At 37.7% G+C, this 12,335-nt stretch overlaps 1 protein-coding gene across 3 annotated transcripts; it reads right to left on the bottom strand.

Annotated features, from left to right (window-relative positions):
• Nucleotides 1–1,556: 1,556 nt before the first annotated feature.
• Nucleotides 1,557–10,650, bottom strand: SH2D1B (SH2 domain containing 1B). 3 transcript variants are annotated; one of them, XM_083498775.1, is made up of 5 exons: nt 10,317–10,624; nt 10,101–10,238; nt 8,672–8,735; nt 7,454–7,628; nt 1,557–2,555 (listed from the first exon to the last, which is right to left on the bottom strand). In XM_083498775.1, the coding sequence occupies exons 2-5, from the start codon at nt 10,232–10,234 to the stop codon at nt 2,512–2,514; spliced, it is 417 nt and encodes a 138-aa protein (XP_083354901.1). In that variant the 5' UTR covers nt 10,235–10,238; nt 10,317–10,624; the 3' UTR covers nt 1,557–2,511. The 3 variants fall into 3 exon arrangements, with proteins under 3 accessions (XP_083354901.1, XP_083354902.1, XP_083354900.1); XM_083498776.1 differs by having other exon boundaries at nt 7,475–7,628; nt 10,101–10,650; XM_083498774.1 differs by having other exon boundaries at nt 10,101–10,606.
• Between the last annotated feature and the right edge of the window lie 1,685 nt (nt 10,651–12,335).

Raw genomic sequence — 12,335 nt, 5'->3', positions numbered from 1 at the left:
CGAAAACTGTGTTGGAAGTAAGGCTGATATACAGGAATGATAAGTACAATTATGACTTAAGAATAAAAATTCTAGTAAAATTAAGTTTAAAATATAATAATAATAATCAGAACAACAAAACTTAAAAGAGAACAGCATAAAAGCAGTCAGCGGAGAGAAGGCAGCATAAAAGTAGAGATAAAACAGGTCATATTAAAAATCCTGGGAAAATATAATGGTCTTTGCCTGGTATTAAAACGATATCAAAGTTGGTGGCACTTGAGAGATGTGTGTTCAGGCATTGTGCATTAGTGCAATGGGGCTTTATTTCTTGCCATCTTATGATACAGGTAAAGTGGTACAGGTGTCCTACAAGCTGAAAAAATAGGAGGAAAGCTGTTGCGTGCAACTGAATCACATAGCACCACATAGTTGTAATGTATGAGCAAACAATGGATTTGGACATCTGGCAGCCTCAGATAGTGAGCGTCCTAATATGGTACCTTAAACTGGTATATGGAGTAGTTTTATTTATGTTTTACCAACTTAAAACAATTATGAATTTAATATGACCACAGGTTGCATGTTAAAATCTTCATGTAATATTTACAACCCTGGCTACGTATAGACTGGCTACATATAAACTTTGCTTTCCTTTTCACTAGAATAGGGGTAAAGGTAAAGGGACCCCTGACCATTAGGTCCAGTCATGACTCTGGGGTTGCGGCGCTCATCTCGCTTTATAGGGGTACTGGGAACTTAAAGCTATTCTGAAGGAGAGACAGAGCCTTACTATTCTAGAGAAGGAAAAAGTCCTATTTACAGTACTGGGTTTTTCTAAATGTTCTTACCTCCCTTAGGCCCAAACTAGTCAATCAAGTGATTAAATTAACGAGACTGCAAACTGCACTATGTTTATTCCAGAATGAAAATGCACCTTTAAAGCACTAGCTTCTACAAACTCTTTTTTCTTTACTACACATAAGTAAAGGTAGGAAAGCTGAAGGGGGGGGGGCTTTCAAAAATAGTTCCCAGAGTGTGCTATGCTGTTAGATCAGGTTCTACAGTAGCTACCTGCAAACACTTACACCTAAATGTACATGTGTATTGCTGTAAAACTGGTTATACTTCTGGGGAGTAGTTCTGGCATTTCCGGGGCATAGCTTGAAGTCCTTTGGGAACTAGAGTGGCCTCTGACCTGACTAGAGACTACAGTGAGACATTTAGAAATACAGTGGTGCCCCGCAAGACGAATGCCTCGCAAGACGGAAAACTCGCTAGACGAAAGAGTTTTCCGTTTTGGAGGTGCTTCGCAAAACGAATTTCCTATGGGCTTGCTTTGCAAGACGACAATGTCTTGCGAGTTCCTGCTGGGTTTTTTTCCTCCCCCCCTTTTTCTAAGCCGCTAAGCCGCTTATCAGCTGATCCGATCAGCAGATAAGCCGCTAATAGCGCTAATCCGCTAATCCGTCAATGGGCTTGCTTCGCAAGACGAAAAAACCGCTAGTTGAAGAGAATCACAGAACGGATTCTTTTCGTCTTGCGAGGCACCACTGTAATTGAACTATGCACAGTGACAACTTTATAGTACTGTCTTTGAAAATTTAAATATCCTTAACAATATAATTATAAATTTGCTGTGACTTACTTCGCCAGGATAACATGATACAGTTGAAGCAAATTATCATTTAGTATTTGATATATTGTTATGGATATCAGCAGTAACTCTTGCAGAGCTCTATGGTGTATATCAAACTTAATCCCCAATTATTTCAGTAGGATTTAATTGCAAGTAAATCTGTTTAGCATTACTCTGTTCAACATGCTGCTACCGATGCTAGTTGTGAATTGCCAAAATAAATAAGTGAAAATTAAAAAAATAAAATCAGCCAACACTTGTGTTCATGAGTATTCACAAAGTTGAATGAAGGAAACAGCTAAAGATTAAAAACTAAAAATTCTTACAGAATAAGCTTTTCTGGTCTATAGTCCAGTTCATCATTGATGTAGCAAGTTCAAACTTGAGTCCATGTAGGGCAGGCATGGTCAAACTTGGCCCTCCAGATGTTTTGGGACTACAATTCCCATCATCCTTGACCATTGGTCCTGTTAGCTAGGGATGATTGGAGTTGTAGTCCCAAAACATCTGGAGGGCCAAGTTTGGCCATGCCTGATGTACGGGATGCTATTAAACTTGCTTCTCTTAAAATGGAAACACCTTAAGCACTGCAGCTTTTATAGTGGTATAAGTTTTGCAGCTCAGTTTCCATTTCATCAGGTCTATGAAGTGGTCACTTAAGTGGGCAGGTATAGGTACCACGAATACAGGAAGGAAAAGGAAGAGTGTTGGGTTTTTTGCTGGAGCAAGAGCCAAGTAAGCAAGAGATAACCATGTGGGCAGTACTATCTAGAGCACAAATGAAAACAAAATCCAGTCAAATGGACTATCCAGTTAGCAAGAGTGTGACCCACTCAAGACTAGTGTCTGTGTTGAGAGATGAAGCAAGTCATGAGAAATGGTCCTTCAGCCAATCACTCAGGTAAGACTTCAAGATAATCCTCAGCATCTTCATTTTCTGGGGAGGAAAAAAAAAGCAAGTCATTTGATTATTTCTCTAATTCCTGAGTGGAGAAAGATAATATTTTATTGGCAGACCCAAACAGATGGTGTGATGGCTTGTATTGGAATAATTACTTCTGACTGAAACTCAGGGCCTTTTTCAGATGGAACTCAGTTCTGGGACCTCTCAGGTAGGCAGCATTGCCATTCTAAGAGAGCAGGGGAGGTGTTTGTGTTGAGTTCTGGCACCTCTTTTTAGGGGGGGGGGGAATAGCGCTGCTGAAACTGAACATTTGCAGAATGACATGGTATAGAACATAATAAGACATATTGCTCAGTGAAGAAGCTATAACTACACATTTCATTATCAGTGTCCTGTAATCCCAATAGCTACTTGCTACCTCTCTGCAAAGCAGTATTAGGAGAGGAAAACTGCAGCAGAAAAGGTACTGTGACGCTTATTTATCTCAGTTGCAAGTTGCTCCCTTCTAATTCCTCTTTTCCTGAGAAGGGTCCATCAAGGCGAGGCTTTTGCTCACAAAGTTTCAGCATAATATGCGCTTCTGCGAGCACATAATAATTTTGCCCAATTTGGGCTCATTCCTTCCACAAAGCTGCAATGGGAAAGGTGGAAATAAAGCCCAGTTACTCAAGCAGAATAACACTTGCAGTTTATTAGACCCAAACCAAGTCAGGAAATATTTCCATTTAGACCAAGGGTGGTTAACCTCTGACCTTACAGATTTTACTGGACCACAGTTTACATATCCCCAACCATTAGTTGCACTGGTGGGGGGGCTAATAGGAGTTAGAGTCTTAACAACATCTTATTTAGACTGTTCAACTGTCGCTTCGTTTTTTAATTCAATTTTGGTCCTTTGAATCTGAAGTAATGCAAATATCTAAATTGGACATTTGTGATCTAAACTTGGAACAAATGGAGAATTGTTCAAACATTCACAGAATTTACTCCCTCCACTTGGCAAATATATTAGTAAAAATATTCAATAAATTACAAGGCAGGCAAAGATAACATGAGATAGCTTTCCCTGCCAGTGATATAGCTTCGTTCCTAATTAAAGCAAGAGTATCACTAAAATTGTAAAATATTCTAATTCATTGCTTATGTAATGGGAATAGAGGAAAGTCATGATGGACAACGTTAATATGATGCACCCAGCACACTACAAACAAGTTGACTCTTTCACTTAAAGAAGGGATGGAAACAATTCCAATTTCTTCCTCCTCCTGCAGTCACCTATTGCTCTAGTGATTCCACAACCCTCCTGAGTGAATGTTTACTCTGGTGAATGGAAATATGGCTTCTGATTCCATTTTCAAAGTTCTCAAGGGTAGAGTCCAAATAATCCAACACCTCCGGGTCAAATGTTTTATTTCCATCCCAGAATAGACTAACTATTTAAAACAGGCTTTCGATTTTGAAAATATTATAGTTCCTGAACAAACATATATACCTTACTGGTTACTACAGTCATTAAAACACAGAGGCTCGAAAGTAGATAGAATCATTTGTACAACTGATACTGAATTCCTTGCTATTTATTGCTTCATTGTGGTGGGTTTTGGAAACAATTTCTAAAAATAATTTTATAGTAGGAAGATGGTAAATGAATGAAAGAAGTATGATCCAAAGCTCTTTTCATGCAGCCTACGTGCATTTTAGCATTGGGCCATAAGCATTATGTATTCTATGAATCTTTACAAACTTAATGTACAGCTGTGCTATAATTTTAAAACAAAAATTAAAACCTGTATCCAGTGCTGGTCATATGCTAATGGAAGAGACTTGCACAGTGGAATTGTCCTCTTTTAAATGCCTCTAAATAAGCTCCAGAGGGTTGGGAGAGTAGATTATGGGGGAGGAGATTATAGGGGCTACAGGTTGAAGAAGAAGTGCACAAATGGAAGTCTGATCATGCTGTATTTTAATCTACTTCACAGATATTCTCAAACTGACATTTCAATAGCTCCAATGACTTGAATCACAAATTCTTTGACCTATCCCATTTTGCATTCATTCTGCAGCATTTGCAAACAGAAGAACAAATCATTTATCACCTTTATTCATTATTTAAAATTTCATCTTCCTTACCTAATGCTTATTTCTCAAAGCCATATGTGAAAAGGAATGAACATAACATGTGTAAATCAGTTTTCATTGCTTTATTAGTAGGGATACCCACAAAGAGAAGACCAGGTAGAATACATCTCTGTTGGGTATCTCTTGATAGAGTAAGATTGGATTATATATGCTCATTTGTTGTTACTTTTGCTTTGGGATTGGTTAAAGCTATCCAGTTCTAAATATTGAATCATAACAAAACTCCAAAACTTGAAATAGAAAATAGAAAAGGGCACTCAACATTATCAAATGCTTTTTTCAGTGTCTAAAAAGACCAAGAGTCTCTTTAGCGGGATTCCCTTGAACTGCAGTCCTGTTCAAACTTACCTGGAAGTCTCATTGAGCACAATGAGAATTACTTCTAAGTAAATGTGTATAAAATAGCACTGTGTGGCTAAAATCCAATACACATTCAAATGGGGATGGAATTCCAACTGAACTTAATGAGACCTAATTAAGAGTAGGCATGCCTGTGATTCCATAAATATATTATTTCCCCTACATTATCTGTATCCTCTTACATATAAAGCTAATTGTTCTAAATATTTTATAGTAATTATTTAAGAGTGATATTTTTTTGGTAAGAAGTAACTTAGAGACAACAAATTCTTACCATGCTTAAATGTAGGCTATATAAACTTCTATTCAAAAGTTCTTATTTTTTTAAGATCTCATTTACAGTACCTCTTAATGCCTCAGTCAAAATTCTGCAAAGACTTTGGAATAGCTAATTAGACCAGTTAAGCTGCGAGCAGTGCAGGATAGTGATTAGAGTATTAGACTAAGCCCTGGGAAACCAAGATTTTAGTCCCCACTCAGTCATTGAGCTCATTGGGTGACCTTGGACCAGTTGCTGTCTCTTGTTGTTGTTGTTTAGTTGTTTAGTCGTGTCCGACTCTTCGTGACCCCATGGACCAGAGCACACCAGGCACTCCTGTCTTCCACCACCTCCCACAGTTTGGTCAGGCTCATGTTTGTAGCTTCGAGAACACTGTCCAACCATCTTGTCCTCTGTCGTCCCCTTCTCCTTGTGCCCTCCATCTTTCCCAAAGATAGGATGTCTCTTAGCCTAATCTAAATCATGTTGTGAAGTGAAAATGGGGAGAGGGAGAACAATGTACACCACCTTGAACTCCTTGGAGAGAAGGTGGAATATAAGTATAATAATCAGATCCATAAATTTTATGGTGCCTCATTGTTGTTGCAACCTTTTGTATTTCCTCTATGGTAACTAATTAATCTAGTTATTTAGGCTCTGAAGCTGTCAGTTTTGTGATTTTTATTAGAGTAAACTTTTGTATATGTGATTGATTGATACTACTTTTTATATAGAGATTTGAAATAATTCCTTTGACATGTCATCATATAGCACCTTTAAAGCTGCTGACTACTTCAAATAGGACTTTCTTACTATGTTCTATTTTATAGCTCTAATTGAATTAAATAGACTATTGACATTGAGCAAACATGCATAATTTTGCATATGAATTATGAGGAAAAGCCTATGTGTTTTAAAATTCTGTACTCACATTTCACACCAGACACCATTTTAAGGATAGCCATTATCTCCTATGTGTGAGATAAAGGATATTGCCTGTTCTAAGATGGTACCTGCTGGCCTTGGTTTTAGTGAGTATCAATTAGAATCTGCTGCTTGATTGAAACTTCCCTTTTTACTCAGAAGGTTTAATTGCTTAATTGACACAGTGCTGCTTTCAGAACCTCCTAAACCATTCTATGCTTTTAATGTCAAGTTCCATGGAAATTCATGAAGGGCATATCTGTTAATACAGTGATATCTCTGGTTAAGAACTTAATTCGTTCCAGAGGTCCGTTCTTAACCTGAAACTGTTTTTAACCTGAAGCACCACTTTAGCTAATGGGGCCTCCTGCTGCTGCCGCGCCACCGGAGCACGAGTTCTGTTCTCATCCTGAAGCAAAGTTCTTAACCCAAGGTACTATTTCTGGGTTAGCGGAGTCTGTAACCTGAAGCGTCTGTAACCCGAGGTACCACTGTACATGTTTTCTTATATTATTATTTTATATATATTTTTCTCTGATTTTTTTTTTAAAAAACATATCTATTATATTTTAACCCAACTCTGCCTCCTCAAAACTCAAAGCAGATACATGGTTGCCTTACCCCAATGTTCCAAGTCATGGGTACATTGTGGCTGAGAGGAGACTTGTGTTTAGGTTTAGGTCTCCAGAGTGCTAGCTGTGCGCTCTTAAACTACCATCCCACACCAGGCTTGCTTTATCATTTTTAAAAAGACAGAGCATTGTGTTAGTAAGGGCTGCTCAAGCTGTTTGAGAGTGGAACAGTCTCCTTCGGGAGGTTGTGGGCTCTCCTCCCTTGGAGGTTTTTAAGCAGAGGTTGGATGCCCATCTGTCATGGATGCTTTAGCTACGATTCCTGCGTCGCAGGGGGTTGGACTAGATGACCCTTAGGTCCCTTCCAACTCTATGATTTTATTTATAATCAATCCTCTACTGCAGAGTTTATTGACCTTTCCCATTACAGATCATGGATAATATTCAATGTTAGCCATACCCAGAATAGACCCATTACAATCAATGGTCTTTAAAGTCTTGATTTCATTGGGTCCACTGTGAGTGAAACTTAATTTCATCTCATGTTGTTTCACTAGTTTTGTTAACTTGAAAAAAGCATATATACCCGTAATTTTCCTGCATTACAACAATTGTTATACAGCATAGTATTAGTAGTATGTCATTCTTTTCTGATTATTATTATGTGTGTCTCTTACCAGGAATCAAATATGCTTCACCTTTAGTGACGTAGACAGTCTGAGATCTTTGGGATGTTGTAGGTCTGTTTACTGGATAGCGTAGGTTGCTTACTAGCCCTTGATTTGGTTTCTCATAAGTAGCAATTAAATCCTTTAAAGTTCTGAAGTCCTGTTTTGGAGCACCCTCAGAAGTCTGCAAAAGAAGTAGATTGTTGCCACGTTTCCATTTGATTATACTATTTGCAAATTGCTGTTCCTCACAAGAGCGAAGATTAATTAATTTCACTGAAATGGATAACTAGAATAGTACTCTCCTTCCTTGGAGGTTTTTAAGCAGAGGTTGGATGGCCATCTGACATGGATGCCTTAGCTGAGTTTCCTGCATTGCAGGGGATCGGACTGGATGGCTCTTGGGGTCCCTTCCAACTCTACAATTCTGTGATACTGTGAATATGAAACTGATACATATTGTGCTCTTGGCAGAGTTCCATCCTGCTGAAAATTAAGGTTGTCATGGTGGCCACCAACTTTTAGATTGAATGAATACCCCCAAAATAAGGTCATCCAGAGACGTAGATTTTTTTAAAAAAAGTAGTTAAACAAAAAGGTTAAGCAAGGTGGCATATGCGTCTAGTAGGACCTATTAAGTGCATATTTATTACATTATTTTACTCTAGATGTAGTCGTTTTCTTACCCAATAAACACACAAGATGTATCCGGCTGTACTTTTGAATAAATAAGGTATACTATTCATTGTATCAAATTGTAGATTTCAATGGAAGTCTCATAAAGTTCAACGAAAAATGCAGAAGACCCAGTGGAACAGTTCATTCTCTAGTCAGACTGCAACCACTACTGTGCTATAAGATCCACTACCCTGTAATATTACATATGAGCCTGTTCTACTGATGAAGCCTAGGACAGCGAAACAAGGCTAATATTCAGGAAATCCTTGTCTTAGACTCTGTGAAAGGATTCTGTGGAACTGTAACAACCCTTCATGTGGATTATTGGACTCTTTGAAGAGACAGGTGGAATAGATACTTTTACATGTAGGGATCTTATGTGTGAACTGACTAGAGAATGAACTGATCCACTGGGTCTTCTGCTTTTTTTATGAGACTTCTGTTGAAATCTACAATTTGATACAATGAATAGTATACCTTATTTATTCAAAAGTACATATTGAGTATGTTTCATGTAACCATAGGTTTGTTGTTGTGTCGTTTTCTTACCTGCATCATAAAGTGTCCATTATGTTTCCTGAAGATTCGGTAAGTGTAGATAATCTGTTCATAGCTGATTTTTAAATAGGAAACAGATACATTAATAAATAATTGCCTTATTTGTCAAATTGCTGTAATAGTCATATATGTCAAAGAGTCATTAGGTCTGTAAATCCTATCCAGTTCATTCAGAGAGAAATGGTCATGTGAGCTACCACATTATGCTAGAGGAAGACTGCTATTCATGCTGCTAGATTTCTGGTTATCTCTTATGAGCTGAATGGAATCACTGCTATAATTAAATTTGTATAGCACTTCAAAAGAAACAGATGTTTCTAAGTAGTGTGTACATGAACTCTCTTCTGATGGTATCTGGGGTTGGTCGCAATAATTCCGGCTTTCTGATAAGGAGATCAGAGATAGCACTAGTTTTGTCCAGCAAGCCGTTAAGATACGTCTTCAGTGTGAGACAAACAAATGTTATTTTCCTACAACTCAGAAACAACAACTAACAAATCAGAGTAATCATGTTTGGGAAACGATGTAAGTTCGATACAGCAGAAACTATAAATATAACTTGATTTCCAGTAATATTTACGATGATGAGGTTTCTTGTACTGATTGAGAACAGTCCGTTGAGATCAATATTAACTACACTTGCCATCATTCATATGTGATAACTGATTTTATTATGTAGATCACTCCTCTGGATGTAAACCTGCACATCTAAAAAGACTCTGCTCCTACACCACAAAAACATTGGAGAACGGATGGTGGAGAATAACGTACCACCATATGGGTGAGAGATGATGGGTGTAGCTTACTAGTTGAAAAACTTGCTAATTTTAAGATTTTTCTGTGAACATTGTCCGTGTGTAGGGGTTATAAGTACCATTTACTATGAATATGTAAAGAGACAATTGATTTACCAAATATTTAGAGTTATGGCTTCAATAATTTGAAGAATTTAAAATAGATTTCTGACAAAAATTGGTCCAATATATATTTTACTGTATATGTACATTTTACAGCAAAAAAAGTACTTTGATCTGAGCCAGACTCTAAATGCAACTTACAATCAAAAGCAGAATCATTTTCATGTGCGCACACCCCTGGGATTACATTTATATATGCCTAGATGAACTTCTTTGATTTATTAAAATCAGGGGGCTGTTATCTCTCAAAAATTCCAAACATAATAAAGATTGGACCCAATCCATAGAAAGTTGTGTGTAAGCCCCATTGATATCAATATATTTTATTTAGAAAAATCTATAAACCACTTAAATAAACTTCTGGTGTACGTAATATCATGTTGGCTTAAGTTAGACATGGTTAACTTTCATAACTAAAGTGTAGTTAGGTTTCTCTGAACTGAAGCTATTCTCTCCAAAAGAAAAGCAAGATAACTAGTTTAAATGAAAAGGGAAATACTTACAAAACACAAAGGCACAAGACTCCTGGAATACTCTCACTGTTTCGTATTAAAAAGCTCCCATTTTTTCCTGTTTTGCTCAGTAATTTTTCACAGTCGTCTTTAGTTATAGTTCCGTGGAAATACTGCAGTTCCATTTACCTATGAAAATGTTTTCAGATCAATTATTAAAGATTTAGATCAAAAAGAGGATCTGTTCTTTACCTAACTAAAGCCAACCTGTTGAGCACAGATGTTGAAACTGGCACAGCGCCTTTATGAAACGCTTTCAACTGTGTTGTTTCAGTTCAACAACGTGATTGTTTTTTCCCCTATGCAAAACCTAGGAAACAGGAAATGTACAGGAAATGTAAAACTGATAAATGGATTAGTCGTCACCAGAGCTCTTTAAGCAAAGAACTTTACTGGGTTTCTTAGTGGTTGGTTGTGGGGGAGAAAAGTGAAGATTGAATCATTTCTTGAAAAATATTTATAATCTTTTGTCAGCATGATTAAGATGTTTATGAGCTACACAAAGATATGCTTATTCAAAAGGATTTTGTGTGTGTGCGCGCACACCCAACAAATAGTATGATCATCTGTCAGAAATGGAAGGGGCTAGATACAAGTCTTTGGCAAAGTGAACAAGGGTCACTGGTTTTGTCTTGCAAGTACAATCCAGTCAAGCAACTGGAATAGTTTACATGGCAATTGGTTTGTGATACATTGGTCCAAGGAAGGACAACTGTTCCACAGCAAACTCTTACATGTGATATTCAAAACACAGGAGATCCAATTACCTGAAAACTGCTCCACAGGATTTCTCCTGCAATGTTGGGATGCTAGGCTCAAGATTTTGTTCAGCCAGGTTTTACTTAGTGGTCTGTCAGTTCCAGTTCCTCATAGCTCAGTAATGCTCCTATTTTATCAATCTCACAAGCAAGTTGTGAAGGAAGCATTATAGAGCAATGTAAAATGTAACATTAGAGTGGGGAACAACATTTATTTATATCTGATGTTGCAACAAGCCTATGTTATAGTCCTCTCTTTTTTCTCTCCCTGTAGATGGAGATCTGTGGCTAATTTTTATTTGAATCTTCTGTATCAAATGAATAAACAGTAAAAAACACACACACACAAGTGCCAAAGGTTGCATGGTGTGCATTTTATTCTGTCACAGTAAGCTCTTGCATATTTTACCTCAGTGGTACTGATTCATCCAAAATATCCAGTACAGAAATTACTGAGCTGGGATTTTAAAAATTTCATTGATTTCTAAACCAGATACTCAAAAGGTGCCACTTTACACAGTAGATCTACAGTGTCAAATGTGCCACCTATTCTCATTGTTGATTGTCATCTATAACAGTCTCCTACATTTCTGTCTTTTTTTTTATCTGGAACCCTTTTGCTGGTGTGATCAAGAGAGAAATTTTTAGATAGCTGAGAGGGAGGAGGTGATAATGATCTCCCCATAAGTGCCTTTCCTACAGGCAAAAAAACCATACTGATTTTTATGCAAGAAGTTGTCCAGCTCTAGGCCACATTTCCATATTCATTCCCACCACTGATGGGTCTTCTCACTAATATGATCACGGTGATGGACAACTGCAGGTTAGGTAAGATTGCATCCCTGTCCCAGCATACTGGGATACATACAAGGAAATATGCATGCATCTGCTGGCCAGATGTTTATCGCCACCAACTCTGACAGCACTGATCTTTTTTTTAAAAAATAATTTTTATTAACCGACCAGTCAAATCAAATCACATCACATAAATTCCGAATTACAAAGCCAAATTTTAAATTTTTTGTTGGGGGGACCCATATTTGAAGTTCCAAAGGGGATTCCAATCATCTTCTTGCTGCTGCGTTAATATCCACAAATCTGTCCAAATAATGTTCATAATTCTATCCAGTCCTATCTTGCTGTTCCCACATCTCATCTTGTTCGTATATTTTTCTTTTTTTCCTCTGACAGCACTGATCACCTTTGAGGAGTACAGAAGGGCGGTGGGCCCATTCACATTGCCTGCCCTCTGATGAAACCCGATTATGTGTTCCTGAATGATCTGGGGGATTTCCCAGCAGAGAAAGTTGATGGCTCTGTTGAAAGCCTGGTTTCAGTATGGAATGGTGGGTTGACACACTATCTCCCAAGCATCCTCTGGTGTTGTGGAGCCCAAGTGATTCCTTGGTATTTGGGGGGAGTTTCAGGTTTTGAAGCAAGCCGGATATAAGACTGCAGCATTAGTGGC

Source organism: Podarcis liolepis (genome assembly GCF_965112155.1).
Source record: "Podarcis liolepis genome assembly, chromosome: 4".
In the NCBI taxonomy this organism is placed as follows: Eukaryota; Metazoa; Chordata; class Lepidosauria; order Squamata; family Lacertidae; genus Podarcis; species Podarcis liolepis.
Note: the sequence above shows the minus strand (reverse complement) of the source record. Positions and strands in the feature narration are given on the sequence as shown.

What these genes read in the sequence shown, in the direction of transcription:
- SH2D1B (XM_083498775.1), bottom strand. Translation starts at nt 10,234, where the DNA reads ATGGAACTGCAGTATTTCCACGGAACTATAACTAAAGACGACTGTGAA. An exon ending in GTCTTGTGCCTTTGTGTTTT is followed by an intron (nt 8,736 to 10,100) that starts GTAAGTATTTCC and finishes TTTAAAAATCAG; the next exon opens with CTATGAACAGATTATCTACA. An exon ending in TGAAGCATATTTGATTCCTG is followed by an intron (nt 2,556 to 7,453) that starts GTAAGAGACACA and finishes TTTCCTCCCCAG; the next exon opens with AAAATGAAGATGCTGAGGAT.